The sequence below is a fragment of the Fistularia commersonii genome, chromosome 15, assembly GCF_037954325.1.
Source record: "Fistularia commersonii isolate RoL2024-O1a breed Wild chromosome 15, RoL_Fcom_v1.0, whole genome shotgun sequence".
In the NCBI taxonomy this organism is placed as follows: Eukaryota; Metazoa; Chordata; class Actinopteri; order Syngnathiformes; family Fistulariidae; genus Fistularia; species Fistularia commersonii.
In genome coordinates, this window is record NC_141298.1 from 4,287,501 (window position 1) to 4,305,934 (window position 18,434).

The window sequence follows — 18,434 nt, forward strand, 5'->3', positions numbered from 1 at the left end:
TTTTTAATACATTCATTTGTTTAAATTGTCTCTCACTTCAATCAAACCTTTTAAACTGAACATGAACAAGGGCAAGTCGGCCACTGCTTAATTGTTCTGCATTCACTTCGTGTTGCATGGTTGCGCGCACACACACACACACACACACACACACACACACACACACGCACACACACACACACACACACACACACACACTCAGCATTTTCATTATCATTGATCTTAGCTGAATCTTTCAGAGATCCTATTCTGAGAACAACACACAGGACTCTCCTAAATCTGTGTGCGGCGCAGCAATGAAGAGAGTATTAAAATAACACAACAGAGGAATCTGTTGGAAAGTCTGTTGTTCTGCTTGGAAGAAAAAAAAAAAAACAATACAGAAGAATCTTTGTGCCAACACACTTTACCGTAATTATCTGTGAACAGAATCTGTTGTTATGGAGACCATGAAGGGTCTAGATGGATTAGTAGCACATTTGCAGTGATAGGATGTAAACAAATGAAGCCAAACCCTATTTCTCACTGCTCTGAGAAAATGTGTGTGTGTGAGAGAGATTTGGAATAATTTGTTTGTATACCCATCATTTTTTGAATATGACCCCCAGCAATAAAACATTTGGACAAAATCTCTAGTGATATTTTCAAGTTCTTAGTTTTAAGAAGTCTTTCCTGAATCAAAGCCTCAAAAGGTACATAAGACTCAAGGGAGGCTTCATTCTTTGCCTCTGTCACTTGCACACACAACTGCTACTACTACTATTGCAAATGATAATAATAATAGTATTGGAAAAAAAAGGAACAACAACACTAAACAAATAATACATTTTTTAATAATAACAATAGACACCAAAAGTATACCTTTTTGGGGTGATGCCATTTAATATTTCCTGAAAGTGGCAATGACTCAAATGAAAAGTGTATTATCACTGTACTGTTTATCAAAACCATATATAAGTGCATTGCAATTCCTTTATAAATTTTTCATATATCTGTGGTCTCATGGTTAGAAAAAACACACGCACGCATAAATGGGAGCACTAAGATAGGAAGTCAGCAGTGAGGTTAAGGGTTGTAGTTGTCAATTTATTAATTTATCATGTTACTGTAATGTTAATTTTGGAGATGAATCAAGTTAAGAGATTAGTGTCATTGCAGATCGTGTTTGTTACAGGTCAGCTAACTGGCATCTTGCACTTGCATGTTTATCAATGAATAACTAAATTTGTGCCATTTCAATAGCACAGGACAGATGGTGCAGCCTGCAGTTAAAATACACATTGCACATGTGCATGTGTGCACACAAGGAACTTGCACACATACAAACATGTCAGAACACACAATGAATGAAGTACAAACATGGTACCATTATATATGCAGTCACAGTGCTACAGTTGGTGTGTAATGTGGCTGCATAGAACTCACACGAATCACACCTGGTCTAACACACACACACACACACACACACACACACACACACACACACACACACACACACATACACACACACACACACACACACACACACACACATATTGCCTTGAGCTGTGTGAGTTATGACCTCAACTTATGCGCCTTGTAATTTGACTTGTCGAGAATTCCATCATCTCTCAAGAACCTCATAATTTTTTTTATATTTTGTCATATCTATATATCATATGACTTTATTTTATGTGACAGACAAATGAGGTCAAATCATTTGTTTACAAAACAATACCACAGAAACAATGAAACAAAACTTATTGATCATCTGAAGACAGATCATCTGAAAAGACTTCAAAATTTGCTCTTTGATCTGCAGCTATTTGAATCGATCGGTACCTCTTTTAGAGAAGTGGAAGTGTCCTTGAGCGATACACTGAATTCCTGACTTTGTGAGTGTGAATGGGAGGATATCTTGTTAAATATGTATGACATTGTATCTGATGAAGTGAAGGGACTGAACCAATAAGTTGCTGAAAACTACTTAGTTGCCGAGTTCAATTAAAACTGTGACAAAGCCGAGTTCCGAATTCTTCACGTTGTATTGGGGAGGTAAGCTGAGGTCTTAGATTCAAGGGAGGGTGTAGGCAAAAGGATATTAAATATAAACTTAACAGCAACCAAAGAAAGGAGATTGAAGTGGGTTGGACTGTCAGATTGTTTTCAAAGTCACACTTTTTGCATCATAGAGAGATACCGGTGGAAAAAAAAACATTGAAAACCACAATCTTCTATCAAGCAGCACAGTGGTTTTCAGCATGCCCTTAGAGATGCCACAAAACAACAGTTAAACGTTGATTATATTTTGTAATGCCTGGTTGTGAAATGCTATTTTTTTTTCTTTCTCTTATCCAACAGCAGAGGTTGAGCATCCAGATGGCAATCTGCTCCCTGTCTCCTTACTCTCCCACCCACTCAGCCACCCGTTGGACCCAAGCATCGCCCAAGCCTTGCCACCCAACCTCCATGCCGACCACGACTTGTTGACCTGTGGACAGTGCCAACTGACCTTCCCACTTGGTGACATCCTCCTCTTTATTGAACACAAGAAGAAGCAGTGCCAAACACCACTGCTGGCCAATGGCTGCTATGACAAGATGAGCGACCAGGGAGGAGGGGGAAGTCCAAATCTGCAGAGCCTTCATCACCAGGCCCAACGGGTTGAGCTGAGGAAAGTGCTAGAGCCGGTGGAGATCGGCATCCAGGTGACACCAGAGGAAGAAGAAGAGGTGGGAAGAGAAAAGAATGGAGGCGAGAGGGGAGGGAGGACGCCCACCAAAGGAATTTGCCCTAAGCAGGAGAACACATTGGCAGGTAGGCATGGCGAACGTCTACTCCGTGAAGGAACAGTTAACATTTGCTTTTGACAAAAACATTTAGAGCCAGTACATAATTGCTTAGGTTCAGCATGAAGGCAGCAAACATAGCGATATCAGTGGGCTACGTTCTTCCAGAAAAGGTGAAAAAAATCACACCTGCCAATGTTACAAAGCAAAGACTGATAAATGAACAGAAAGCTGAATTTATGAATGTGTTTAGAGTCTCAGAATGCTTTACATGACCAATTTGTTCCCAATTGGTTTCCAAATCTATCTGCAAATATGGAATTGCCGAACTGTGGGTGTGAGCATTTCAAAGCACAAAGTTTGAACATCTCAACTTGTTTTTTCATGACAATTTTTGTCCAAATCCTGTTACCCATGTGTGTTCACCAGGTATCATGCATGAGTTTGTAATATATAACCTCGTTGCTAAAGCTTAGACTTTATATCCTTGCGTCCGATGAGATTAAAAGTATTTAGTTAAAGAATTTAATTTAAGCTTACAAGCTGTATTATTACTTACAGTGTTTTGGGGTCTTTGAATAGATATATTTTCTCAACAATTCTGTGATGTAATATTTCAGATCAGTCTTATTTCCCTTTTTCAACATGTTTAATCAACCATTTCCTATCCCCCTTTGTTGGTACATTTTGTGTTCTAAGACTGATTCTCACACTTGACGGTGTGCAATGAATTTTTTAAAAGAAAAAAAAAAAGGAAAGAAAGGAAAACGGTACCAAAGGTGGTAAATTATGTCTAACTCCTGATCTACACATCACATGTCCACATCGCAAGTGCGTCACATGTTCATTGCATCGCATGATTTATTTGGCCTGCAGCCTTTCTAGCATTGCCTGCCACCCGAACACCTGGAAAAGGGGCTTTCTACATATCACCTTTAATGGTCATCTATAACACACTTTATTTCCTCATTGGTAGTTCGGAATTGTTTCCAAATATATAAGACATCACTATTAAATAAAGAGGCTCTGCAAGAAAACTTAAAAAAGTAAAAATTAAATTATGTTCACAGAGCGTAAATATGACGATCACCAGATTATTTCGCAATGTCTTTGGGGTTGCGGAGTGTGTAGAGCTCACAGGGTAAAATAGGTGCGACTTGTCAGGATGATGCACTGCTGCAGCTGGTGAGTTACATGGACAGTACATGGTGTAATTTGTTAACACAGTGCCAAAATGGAAAAATAGAGAATGTTCAGTTACCAGAAGAATGAATGGAGGATTAGAAGGAGTCGGATAGCATCAAACCCACAACTCAACACCTTTAGCCAAATATGTTATTTACTAATATATATAGTTTTCTGCATTCTCTCCAGTCTCCGGTATGAGACAACAGGAATCCCCCCCCCACAAACACACAAACACACTCACACACACACACACACACACACACACACACACACACACACACACATACACACACACACACACACACACACACACACACACACACACACACACACACACACACACATATGTGTGTGTGTGTCAATAGTTTTTCCTCATGCTTTAAAAAGATTATTTATATATGTACATATATATAGATATATATAAATATATATTTGTAAAGAGAGAGAGAGAGAGAGAGACAGAGAGAGTTATTTATTTTTGTGGAAAAAAAGAAGTTAGGAAAAGGACAGGGGAGGGAGGCACATTACCCACGTGGAGCCCTAAACCCCCTCGAGGACTCGGCTAGTTGAAACAAATTGTGCAAAATCTGACAGAGACACTCACCCTGAGTTTCATGGAGAAATCCAGCCTCAGCCATCTGCTTAGGAAAGGTGAAAAGCTTATTAAAATTTAAATAAGCAAAAAAAAAAGGGGGGGGGGGCATGACGATGGGTGGAAGAGGAAAATATGGCGAAAGAGGGATTAAAAAGAGACTACTTTCTCTCCCATTTAGTGGGGTAAAGAGGCAGTTTAGTAGTTAGATTGTGTAGGCTTGTGTGTTTGTGTGTATGTAGGACTGGGTGGGGTGAGCTAGAATTATCTCTCTCGCCAGTTCAGGCACCAATAAAGAAGCTAGAGAAGAGCTGGGGGTTCCAGTCTGTGTCAGAAGGCCATCCCAAGAAATAAGAACAACAAGAAACACTTTTTATGTACTGGTCCTAATGTTGCTCTGTAATAAACTTAGAGCAGTAGAGCCAATAAAAGACTGTATAGAAAAGCAGCACTGGATGTTACGTACTTTCTCAGGCAGTAGTTTTCCAGTCCATGTGTAATGTTTTTTTTCTTAATCTTCATCTGAAAATTCAACCAGTAAGCTGTGCAGTCAAATAGAATTTTTAAAAATGATGCTCATTACAAATAAATATTTGAAACATAAATATCCATCCTTAGCAGCTGAATGAGTTTGGGTCTACATAAAAAAATGGGAAAAGAAACAAGAAAATCATAATTCTCAAGAAATCGTGTGATATGGTGACGTGATGAAATGGAAATTAGTGGTCCAGAAATAATGTGGATCCCAACATTCATGCTATGGGTCCAAGTTCATTAAATACAACATTTTGATCCATATGTAGTGTGATTTCCTCACCCCAGATGAGAGAATAAAATAGCAGTCTGTAAACATCCATGGTTTACTTTACTTCGTTCTCTTTAAGGTGTCAGTAATGTATGCCGGACATTTGAATGCAAACCTTCCTAAAGTCTGGCTACAGCCCAAATGAGGAAAAGCACTTACCAGTGCCCTTTTCCCTATTAAGTGTGTTGGTGCAAGACAGAGTTCCTCTTAAAGTGTCGGCCTGTGGTTTAGCCTCAGCTGTAAAACACTATGTTTGGGCCTGAACTTCATCAATATTTTACCAGGCAGTTTCAACTCTGCCAGGCAGCCCGACAGCGCAGTCACCTGAGCCTCTGAGGGCACAGCATAGCATCTGCTCTGCAGCTTCACTCTGAAAACACTACAATTTGTGCAGCAGGCGGGTGCAAAGCGCCAGAGCACATTTTGAATTTTGTGTTAATTGATTGACTTTAGTCGATGCTTTAGGGTCACCATTATTCATGTTTATGTTTAATAGTATATGTCTCCCTGCATTGCAATGCATGCAATATATCCAACTGTAGTCCTCTTGAGAAATCACTTATGTACTGTGCAACTTTGAAAGGTATGGAATTGCAATAGCACTGTATTTCTTTATAACAGAATGGGCGATCATTTTCCCATTAAAAGCCAAACCATATTAGCAGCTCAATTGGATGTGCAATGCAACAACTGTAAACTATATTGCTGCACTTAGATTTTATGTTTCAAAATTACCCTCAGTATTTCACGATTTCTCCATGAAACACATCTAGTGAGCAGCTTATTACTGTGATTAGAGGACGTGGCGATTTATTAAGTGAACCTGAGTTTAATTTCACAGCGCGCAGTCATAAGCCAGCAGAGTTCTACAACTTTCGGTGAAAGTACACTCGCAACAGTACAATCAGCATTTTTGTGTTGATAGACGGTGAAAATACTTCCAAGCCCTTCTCACTTTGAAATACAAACAACGCAAGCACACATATATGCATCAACACACAAGTGTAAGTACTTATACCACTACATTTAGTATTCTTTCTTCTTATAGAACTAAGAGGAGGGAGTGAAAAGGTGAAATAGTCAATCCCTCACTGATGAATGCCTAGAGTGGTCATAGTCCATCCTCAAGACTTTGTGTCTCTTTCAGTCTTCGGTGTCACAAATCTATTTTGTATCTGCTTTAGTTACTTTTTAATGCAGTTCGGAGAAGAAAACCTGATTGAGATCCTTCAGTGGATGAAAGCGCCACTCACGCAACAGCTCGCTCTGTTATGGCCATGTCATTAAGCGTGTCACACAGACTAACAAAGACACAAACAATAAATAAATACAAAAATACATGATTGAAACAAAATTTTCATGTAATCATCACATGATCCTGTTGTTTCTTTGTGTTTTTAACGGATATAATACACATACGGACATGGCACTTTACTGATTATATTCGAGACATTATCAGTTTTATTTGACTTAATTATTCGAAATGGGGTGTTAAAAGAAAACGTATTTAAAAATATATATATAAAAAAACAAGAATATATATATCATTTCATAGTATAGTATAGTACATCATACCCATTTATACATATAAATATATCTTTATATATTTTTTTCCAATCTTTTCTCTTTTTCATTTTCTTTTTTCATCTATTTTTAATCGGAGCCCTTCTTAGTACAATCCAGTGCAGTTGGACTGTTCTGTTTAATATTGCAACACATTGTCTTCCCTTATTTGTCAGTTACAGCCCTTGCTTTCTGATAACACTCCCTTACCAAATTTAGCATCTATATAAATATATCAAATAAAATAACGGGTTGAGTGTGTGTCATTTTAATCTAAAACAATTGAATCGATTGATATGATTTGAAGCCAGCTCTGTCTCACAAAGGCATCAGAAGGCATCTTGTGTGTTGTTATCACATGCGTGTTGCTACTAGTGAAGCTTGAGCAGTTCCTGTAGATGCTTAGAAAGGTGTCGTATTTACTTACTCCCTTCATACAGGAGATGGAAGATGGCTTCCCTTTAGCCAGGCGGTTCAGAATGTTATTCAAGGACACTGACATGAAGAGCCGGGGATCGAACCTGTAACCGATTCCAAATGGCACCTTAGATAAATATTGACTCGTTTCAAACGCTGCACAGCACTCTTCTAAATTACTGGTTGCAACTTACTTATTTCCTGTCATGACTCCTCTCCGTTTTCATTGTATTTTATTGCCAATCTTAGATGTTGTCTAGGTTTTGTTCTTGCACTTCTAACCCTTTCCCCTGAATGACAGGTATCAGCGTTGTGCACAATGCACATGTGTCCATAATTTATCACAGGCAGTAAAACATATATATATAAATAAGAATGGCACACACTTTTGATCCTACGTAATCCATAACACCGGAAAATGTATAGGTTACCTTTTTCTCCTCTGTGCGTATCTGTTCACCTTCTAGCAGTGCCGACAATCTCATATTGGACTCATTGCTTTTCCGCCCACGTATTTAACATTTTCCCAAACATTTAATCTTCAGCAGAAGAATGTAGATTATTATCATTATTATTGTTTTTTTTTTTTTTTTAAGTAAAGTTATCGTGCTGTAACTGACTGTAGAGTTCAGTTGTTTTGGAGAGAATCCTCAGTTGTATTTAAGCTAAAACGTCAGTGAGTTTTTCACCTTTGAAACAAAAAAAATCATCATTCATCTTACAAGTGGTGTGTCTCGCATGTTGGCTTCTGATTCAGATACTGAAACAACCCTTTTGTACATTTGTGACGCTTGCATTGGCTAAGTGTTACTTCAACCACAGTATTACTTTTTAATAACTTTTCTGTGATGTTTACATTTGTAACACAGTCAGATGTCTAGAGTCATTATCTCAGTTAAGGATTTTTATCTTGTGCTATGGAAGGTTGGAAGCTTACAGTGTCATGCAACCAAAACTCGTGCAGCTTAGCCCCGTTCCAAAGCAGCAGTATTTTTATCATCAGTATTATCTGGTTTATAGATTTTGTGTTCATTTCAGGGTCATATCATTTACATACCTTGGCTTCTTTATTCGGGTGAACTTATAGGTTTCTTTTTAGGTCCAGGGATTTAAAAAGCCACGCTGGTGGACACATTCCCCTCAGAGGAACACGTGACTGGAATTTTGAAAGGTTGGAGAAAGGAAAAGTAAAGCAAAGCGGTCCTTTTGGAAGTGTAAGACACACAAGCATGATGACACCCACACTCTCAAAGGATACATGTATCACTGAGGAGTGTTTAACATCACCTGACACCGTGCTGTGTAGCCCTTAAAGCCTTGTCAAGTAGGGTTTAATTCAGATATTTAACTGAGTCCAGTTGGAGTGGAGAGAAGCACACATGTAGAGAAGCATTGGTATTTTGACTATATGATGACACCTTTTTAATCTGACAGGTTATGTGCATGTGTGTGAGACAGTGTGTGTATTCTTCACACATAAAGTGAGTCCCCTTAATTTAAATCATTCGATTTTAAGGTGAGGACTTGTGCGGGTAACAAGACGATAAGTATACTTCCTGTCATGCTCTACCTCTGCTTTTACTCCCACTTTTTTTCTGTTTTTTCACCTGCTTTTCACTCTTCCTGTTCACACACACAAACACACACACACACACACACACAGACAAAGACACATGTAGAGCTTGGTTATCAGATGGAAGCGTAAGAAAGGCATATTCATGCACACCATGACAAAAAAGGAGGCGGAGCCACAGATGACCTGTTCTATGAATTATGACTGAGCAGCGGTGTGTTTATCTATGGTGTGTTTGTTTAATATAGCAGTCTGACGATGTTGTATTCTTTTTTGTGCAACACTGGGAGGCCTCTCAAATAGAGCGCCATCCTTGTTGATGCAGTAATCACTTCAATATACATAACACCTCTTGCTTGCCCCCCCCCAACAATTAAGCATTTGGTTCTATGTGTACCTGGTTCATGTATTACAAAACAAACAAACAAACAAATAAATAAATAAACAAATATAAGGACAAATAACCAACCAAACCAAATTAATAACAACAATGATAACAAAACCACCACCAGTATCAATATATTTCTCCTGTGGAGAAAAAGCATGTTATGGTAGACTGCAGTCATTTAATGAGAAAACTGTTGGACACTAGTGGTTTGTTGAAGCTACTTTTTTTTTTAACTTCCATCCATCCATCATCTGCCGCTTATCCTGCACTCAGGGTCGCGAGGATGCTGGCGCTTATCCAGGCTGTCATCGGGAGACATTCACCCTGGACCGGTCGCCAGTCAATCGCAGGGCCACATATAAAGACAGACCACCATTCACTCACTCATTTGGAGGAATTTACCTGCAGGTTGTTTTATCGGATTGTGGGGGGACAACCCGGAGGAAACCCACGCAAATACAGGGAGAACATGCAAACTGATGAAATAGACCAATATTAGCTAGAACATTTTTCCAAACCTGTGACTAATTTCAAAGTAACTACTAATGCATTCGAGGCCAGGGCCATTCGGAGGTCATAATCTGCCTTGCATATTGTCGTTAGATTGCATCTGAGTTTGAGTGAAAAAATAATGGATTGCACACACGCTATCATGTCTGACAATACTTCTGGAGATTCAGTATTCTGGCCCCCAAGATATCAGGAGCAACTGAGACATTAGGCAGGGATCGCCAAAGAAAAATACACACAAAGAGAGAGGGAGAGAGACAGAGAGAGTTTATCCATTAATAGTACATAAGAAGACAAAGAGGCATCTCGTGTGCTTCTTAGCATTTTCAAAATCCCTTTTTGCAATTTTCGCCTCTCTTACCCACGTTAATCACTTTGCATGTGCTCATTTAAATATTAAAATTTTCTTTAATCATCAAAGCCAGCGAGCATCATGCATATTCATATAATCTTACCCCCCCGATCCCCCTTTGCATCCCCTGAATCTCAGGTTCATTACTCTCCCGAGCAGCCATTAGCCACTTCCCTAATCACACAGTGTACACACACATACTGGCCCTTGCATACACACACACACACGCACACGCACACGCACAAGCACAAGCACAAGCACACACACACACACAAGCACACACACACACACACACACACACACACACACACACACACACACAGAAACACATATAAACATGCACACATGACTGCAGCTAGCCATCAGTGCTAACCAGTGCTAATCCGTTAACTAGAGTTAAACACACAGGCACGCCTCAGTCTAAACTAAAAGAGCAGACTTGTCATCCATCCTGGCTGCTAGATGGCGAGAGCTGGGAGTATTTGTCAAGGAGCTCGACGAAAAACCCAAATTTGCATAATGACTTTGTAGTTCTGCATTAATAAAATTTGCATATGAAGCTGTGTTAATTACTCCTGATCAGCTTTTTTTTGCATTCATGCATGGTAATTTTCAACGACTTGCGAAAATTGATGCCCTGGTGTCAGAGATGAGATCGGTGAAAGAGGTTCACCGAGTGTGTATGTATGTGTGTGTGTGTGTGTGTGTGTGTGTGTGTGTGTGTGTGTGTGTGTGTGTGTGTGTGTGTGAGAGAGAGAGAGACTTTGTGCCCTTCAATGTATGTATGTGTGTGTCTCTGTGTGTATATATGGATGAAAGCAGTCTTAATGGCAGATTGGTACGGTTTGTTTCTCTGGCACCCTCCCTGTTCAATATTTCAATGCCTGTCCATGACTTTTATGCAATCTCTTATAACATTTTAGAATTGAAGGGGGGGCCTTCAGTAGAACTCTCAGTAATTGGGACACACACACACACACACACACACACACACACACACACACACACACACACATACACTTAGTTCACAATGCTCACTGAGAATAAGTCATTTGTGAATCTATTGTTTACTGTCAGTTTTTCTTTCAATCTTTATTATATTACCAGGTTTTATTGTGAACGAATAATATCTCAGCATCATAATTGTGTTTTTTTTTTTTCAAATGTTTATTTTCTAATATGTTACTTGTTTGTGTGTTAGATTCACAATTGGGTATTTCATTTTATCCCCATATGATTCTCAGGTCCCCCTCTCAGACATCACTTCACCTCTGGAGATGAGGTATTGACTTTGCTATTTTGTCTTTTAATAGCTTTGTGAAGTCAGCGACACCTTCGATGAAAATGGCATGTCAGTGAGTAAATGTTGATCTGAGATGCTTTTCATTTATGAAAGGCTTTTTCCGCCATAAGCAGCTCATCCGTTGTTTGTTTTCTCGTCAATCAGAGTGTGTTTTGGACAGTGAGCCTTGCTGTCCTTGTCTTGTTGCTGCGCCACCCTAGTTTGTGTGACCAGGTTTATTATTCCATGTCAGAGGAATGGAAGATGCATTAGAAACGACTTATGAGATTTAGGGTGAAAACAGGAAGAGGAAAACACAAACAAACACATGCACACCAGTTTTGTATATGAAGGTATTTTTCATACAGTAGTATTTTTCCTTGGAACCTAAAAAAAAGATCGTTCCTTAAATATGAGGCAATTTTTTAGCATGGTAACATGTTTGTGGTGAACAAACATGGGTTCATTCTGTCTTTTTGCATCGTCAACCCTGTGACAAAAATCTCCTCATTTATTTTTCAGTTAATTGTCATATATTATGTCATATGTAATATTCGCTCACTCTAAGTGTTTAGTGAAGATAGTCTAATAGTCTGATCAATCAAAACAAATGTTTTAACCTAGCTTTATCAGTTTCATAATTCTGCATGTTTCATTGATTATTTTTTCATATTAAGACTTGAATGTAAAATACTAGATGCCCCGCACATATTCTGATGCAAAGTCAATCAAACCAATTAATATATCACTTCAATTGTGTTGTCTAAATATAACTTTCTTTGTTTTTTTTATTTGAAATAATTAATTTCGCTGTCTAAAATACACTTACAGTCACTTGTACCCAACTATCCTGTCATTTAATCAATTTTTTTCATTATACATTTATTGATTTACTGATTTGTTGATGAAAATGTGAAACCGGTTTCAGGATTTTACATCACTCCTCTGTTACAGTGATGTCAACTTTAAAAGCTGTCAGCTTTTTGGATATAAAACAATCATCATAATCTGTATTGACCCACATGCTCCATCCTGACTCAGATGTAACCTTCCAGTTTAATAAACTCTTCAAATGAAAATGAAACAGTCAAAAAAATAAAGGTCACAGACCTGCAGCCAATCCACATGTTGATATTCAATTTTTAAAAGTAGCTTGCTATTATAAGTTAAATGTTAAACCCTATTTTTCCAATCCAGGTTACTTCAAAACAGGCAAGACCCTACCCGCAAAAAAGAAAATGTCTAATGAGGTGTATTCATTTGAAAATATCAATAACCTTCACTTCAAAACTCATTGGAAGACATGTTCTCTCAGGAAAAACACAAACAAACAAACAAAATGACAAAAAACCCCGAAACAAAACATGTTTGCTGGTGAAATATTGCTTTGTCAGTGAGAGCATCCTTTACAAAGTGTGTCGGCTTTTGTGACTCAGAATGATCAGCTCAGACGATAAAAGACCAGGTGTTTGTTTCCTATTGTGTCTCTGAACAAGGAGCTGTAGTCAGGCAGCTGGGGTGTATATGTAAAATGAAAAAAATGAAAAGAAAAGCTGGAACCGACTGGGAAGATTGCTGGGGCTTAGAGTAGCTGGATGCAAAGCTATCCTCCCCTCTGTGATCATCTTGACTGACTGATGATATGTTCGGAGTCAGGCCCTCCAATAAAACTGCCCGTTCTTGATGCCGTCGTAGAAAGCACAGGCTGATTTGCGTGAACTTGTGTGTCTCTCCAGAGAAGCTCCCTGTTAGTCCCAGCTCACTGTGTGTTTTTGAATGTGTGCGTGCTTGTCTTTTGGTCATTGTGGAAAAAGTGAATGTCTGTATTTACACAATTTCTTTCTTCTTTTTTTTTTTATTTTGCAAATGTGCAAAGTGTGTGTTTATGCTCCATTATTTCTGGGCAAATTTGTATGTGTGACTGTTTACTTTTCAGCTTGTGTATGTGAAACCTTTGTGAGGAGTGTTTCCAGAGAATGACTGTTCCAGTTCTGTCTTCACTGCTTTGTACAGTAAGTTCAAAGTCCATTTGACCGTTCATACAGTAAATCGACATATATAATCAGTGAACCTAAAACATGCCATCTTCATCAGACTGATATTTATAATAAGTAACAGAAGCATGGTAGGTGCTGCTTCCTGACATAATGATGGACACCAAACAAAATCCTCTCTACAAAAAAAAAAGAAAAACAATATGTCAAAGTTTTTCTTTTTTATTCAAGCAGTAGCTTTTGTTATGAAAATAATTTTAAGGCTTGGCAGAATATCAAGCTATATTGAATATCATCAAACGTTTCACTAACCTTTCTTAGTATGTAGTAGAAAATATTGCTTTCTAAATCAATTGTTCAGAGAACAGCAAATCAGATTGTGAATTTTTTGCCAGTAGGATGTTTTAATTCTGCTGAAAGGTGACCTGACTGAAACTGATATGTTGTCACATTAAAAAGCAAAAAAAAAAAAAAACATATTAGTGATAGGGCTGTCTGAAATATAAAGTTAAGTAAATGCTAATACATTTCAGCTTAATAAGACTTGTAAGATTGGTGTCATGATTTTTTTATTTGTTCAACTGCACAAAGTTGTGTTTTAAACTAGGAAATTTATTTTTGCTTTATCAAAAACGTTTTTAATACAAATTGGAATGATTAGTTTGAATTGAATTATTTTTTTATTTTTTGGTTTGACATGCAAATTTGTACTTTTAAACTTTAAAATTAGACTGAATAAAAAACCTGATAAAGTCATTTCAGTTACACTAACAACAGTCAGACATTCAAAATGAGTTCTGAAGTGAATCTGCAAAGGAAAGCATAAATAAATGATAAAGAATTTATGGATGCACAGAAATCATACAGAAAAGTGAAGAAAAAGTTAACACAACAACAAAATTAAATCTATAATTAAAGTCAAAAGGTTCCAGAGGATCCGACATAGACCAAACTACAATAATAAATAAAATGCTAGTCTATTACATCTCAGACGCTATGATGGTACAGAATACATCAAACGATGAATAACATCAGATGAGACATTTCTGTCAGTTTCTGTCATTTGGAGGGTTTTTGTGTGAAGACTTTGGACAGGAACTTCTCCTGCTTAGAAATACAGATGACTTTTGGTTTGTCCTGCATTTATCATTTTGGAAACGATGCACTGTGGCCTGCATCAAGTTTCATGGCATAAGACGTAGCACTGCTCCACTCTATCTTTATATCACCGTGTATGGTTGAATCATCTGGACTGAAATTAGCCACAAAACATGTTTGGCATGTTAGTTATTGCCAACTCCCACTGCTCTCCAGCAGCTCTTTGGTTTGCTGCCTTTTTATCGCCTGAAAATATCTTCTGACTTCCCACTATGTTGAAATGTTGCTGTCAAGGCAGACATCTGTGAATTAACTCCTAAATTTCTTGCACTGAGACCAAGTGACAGGGATTTTTCTTAGGCAGATTTCACCCCGCTGATTCTCTGAGACAACACTGTGCTTTGTCTTGTCTTTTCCTGCCAGAACAGCCTGGTGTCCCTCAACGGCTTTGACGATCGAATCCACAGCCGTTCCTTGTGTCAACTATCAACCTGACACGAAGGGTTTTCACTACAAGCATGCATACAAGATTTGATTTGCAAAGTTACAGGGGAGTAAGAGGGAAAGGAGAGAAGGGTGTTTTTTACACGGTGCAAAAGACACAAAACACCTAAAATGCAAAACGCCAAAAAATGCAAAACACCTTCACCCACATAAACATCTATGTGATTTGAAAAAGAAAGACTAAAAATGATCCGCTGCACAGTTACAGGCAGCTTCAGCATCTCCAGTCAGGGCTGCACTAACAGGATGGGATTATCACTGTATTTTGCTGTGTTTGGGGACTCATGACTGCCCCTCTCCTCCACAATGGGCTATTGGCATTTAGCACAGCCAAATCACCACTTAACAAAAGCTAATTTCTCACTTGGTTAAACTGGGAAGGATTAGGGGCCCTGTGTCGGCGCAATCCATGTTTGGTGAAGAGTGAGGGATGGAGGGATGTTAGGAAGGGATTTAAACCTCAATTACAAGGGAGTGAGGGCTTTGTGTGTCCGTGGTGAAGGTGGGACACTGAGGTTTAGTGACTTCCTTGGAAATGTTTGGTGCCTCGCTGTTTATGTATGTGGTAGTAAGTATGTAGAAGAATGCAGCCATGGGTGGTATAGCTTGACAAATACATGCTGATTCCCTTGTTAGAAAGTCTTCTCACTTTTATATACTAAACATTACATGGGAACCACATGAGGAGGTACAACATACATCCAACACTTATGGCATCATCAACTTTGACGATTCCTGTTTGTTTCATATAATAAATGCCGCACACATTTGGGTATTTGATATTGTAACCAAAGCAGCTCCCAAAGCCCTTCAACTTCATTATTAGCCTTTTAAATGCCTGACTCTACCTTTACTGGAACAATTTTGAATAATGCATTTTCAACATCTTTGAATGCTCCATAGCCTTAGATCTATTACAGTGCATGGCAGCTTTCTTTTCAGTCTTTACTACCTTTGCTCTTTGTCATGAATACAAATGAATGTCAAAGCATAAATGCTGTGGGGTACATCCCATCCTGCTACATGATGGCAGGCTTTTTGCATTACATCTAATACATTTTCTTCCATTGCTGAATAGAGTCAGTGGATAAGGTGGTCTCAAAATCCCATTCTGATTATCCACCTAATCCCAATGGGTATCCCACCATTCTTTAACCCCACGGACCCAGGACTGTTTTCCAGCACTTTTTAAAATACTTTTTTTAAGGCGTTTAAGCTTCCTAAACATCACTCTATTGTGAAATCAGACAGATTTCAAGGTGTTTATCATTAATGTGCATAATAGGGATTTCACCTGTGAACAGTGATTAGCTCCCTAGACATTTTTATAGTGGTTGAACAGTGGCAATATCTTTTCTGTTCTGGAGTCCAAGTATATCTATATCAAAAACTGTAAAGACAAACATGAAAATTAATGTATTATTATAAGGTTAATACTATATATATGGCGACCTTAAAAAATATTTTTAAAACAAACTGAAATTTTTACTCCCCCTTAAAATTCGTTTGCACCAACTTTTCCATTACTTGACCAACTTTGACTGACTTTTCCTTTCGGCCAATAATTTACAGATTTTTTTTTTTTGGTATCATTGCTCAAATTTAGGTAATGTCTTGTCTTTTATGACGGTCTTGAAAGCAGTGCGGTACAACTCTGTTATTCAAAACGATATGTATTTACTGATCTCATCTCCGATGGACTTTGAAGGAAACCATGGGGAAACGCTTTCATTTCTATCAAAGCTTTGTATCATCCCCTTTCTCACCTCTGAATTATTCACTTAAAGGAAAAAAGATAAACAAAGCTTGGTAGCTACACTTGTTTTATTGATTTTTCTGGGCAATATCACAGATAACAAAAAGAGGGCTGGAGGAGAGGAACTGGACTACTGCCGTCTTGCTTTCATCACCTGCAAGTAAATCAATAGAATGCATAGTTGTTTTTTTCCCTGAGAAACCAACCCATGCTCTGTTTCCCAGGAAAACAAACAAAGAATTTGTATCTGTTATAGTATTGAGCTAGTTACTGCATATGTCTGGATATAGGGCCAGTCTATTGCTGGTTAGGGTGACAGTTGTCCATTTCTGGTGTAATCTGCTGAACGAGGTTAGGGGTTGCCAAATTAACAGTGCTTTGCAAAGGTAGAATGACTGAAACTACAGCCCCGCTGATACAGAACAGATGACTGCACGCTATTTTTTCTCTCTACTGCACGCACTGAAAAAGTGGGCCACTTAATGAGTTGCGCTCCTAAAAACCCACATCGATGGTTCGTATCTCTACATGCTGTAATTCCTCACTGCAAATGTGTCTCTGCACACTGCTCTGCATGTGCATAATGACTACATTTTTGGGCAATTTGGCAGGGCTATTGGCTAACCAGGATCCCTTAACTGCCCCTTTGGCACAACTTGAAGGTTTGTAGATAAAAGGCATACCTGGAAAAAATAAGGCATTTTGGCTGGTGCAATGTTTTCCCCTTCCCGGGTGAGCTGCTTAACCACTATGGGGTTTCTCCATTGTTTGCGCTCCTCCAGCCCAATAGCACATTATTATGTCATCAAAATGCTTTGCTGCACTACATCACTAAACAACCACCCATTTAGACATTAACAACTGTAAGACCTGATACATTTTCTTCCAGTTCCCAGCTGTGGCTGGTCAGTGGATTACATGCAACCAGCAGCCAGTGACTGTAGTTGTTAGCGTAGCGCCACCATCTGCCTGCCTGCAGTGAGGTGTCTCACTTGGAAGCGACATCAGCTCAGTGGATCCAGGATAGCTTAATGTGAACTTCACTACAGTAACCAGACCCCTCCACCCCATACACACACACTTGGAGGATTCCTTGACCTAAATGGTCGGCACTTGCCTATATAAACAGTTGAGAGGCTTTGGGTTGTGCTCAGACCAAACACTGTCCCTGTCCATGTGAGTATTTGGGAGAACAATTACGATTTGTAATACCTGTATGTGAACAGACAAAAAGATGAATGTAAATCTTACTTACTACTTTTATAAGTAATATTCTATGAATATGGCTTTCATTTTTTTCAACTTTTGCTTTGAAAACCCATCACAGCAATTATTTTTGGAAAAATAAATACAATAAACAAGTATATAGTGGTCTGTATTTTTCTTAATTCCTTAAGAATCTCCAAATTATAGTTGCTGAGCCAAAACTTGAATTTGTGACATATTTTAACTTTGATATGTACTTTTATCTTAGAAATTAGTTAAAACTTCCTTTTACCACATGCCATTTTTTAGGCCATGTGTAACTAGTACAGCTTCTTTTTGACAATTTATTTTAAATTTTTTGTCTGGCATCTGGTATTTTCTCTGCGTCTTTATTGTTTCTGCCAAGTATGCTTTGTTTTTGTTTGAGTTAGGGGTGCA

The 18,434-nt window shown here is 38.4% G+C and overlaps 1 protein-coding gene across 2 annotated transcripts in view; it reads left to right on the forward strand.

The window, feature by feature from the left end:
- Positions 1–18,434, forward strand: part of bcl11ba (BCL11 transcription factor B a) — a 46,784-nt gene that overhangs the window by 7,679 nt on the left and 20,671 nt on the right. The window contains exon 2 of one of the 2 annotated variants that reach the window (XM_086160194.1): positions 2,341–2,796. In XM_086160194.1, the coding sequence (XP_086016320.1) occupies positions 2,341–2,796 (456 nt within the window). The remainder of the gene's footprint in view (positions 1–2,340; positions 2,797–18,434) is intronic. The other variant, XM_086160195.1, reaches the window with a different exon arrangement.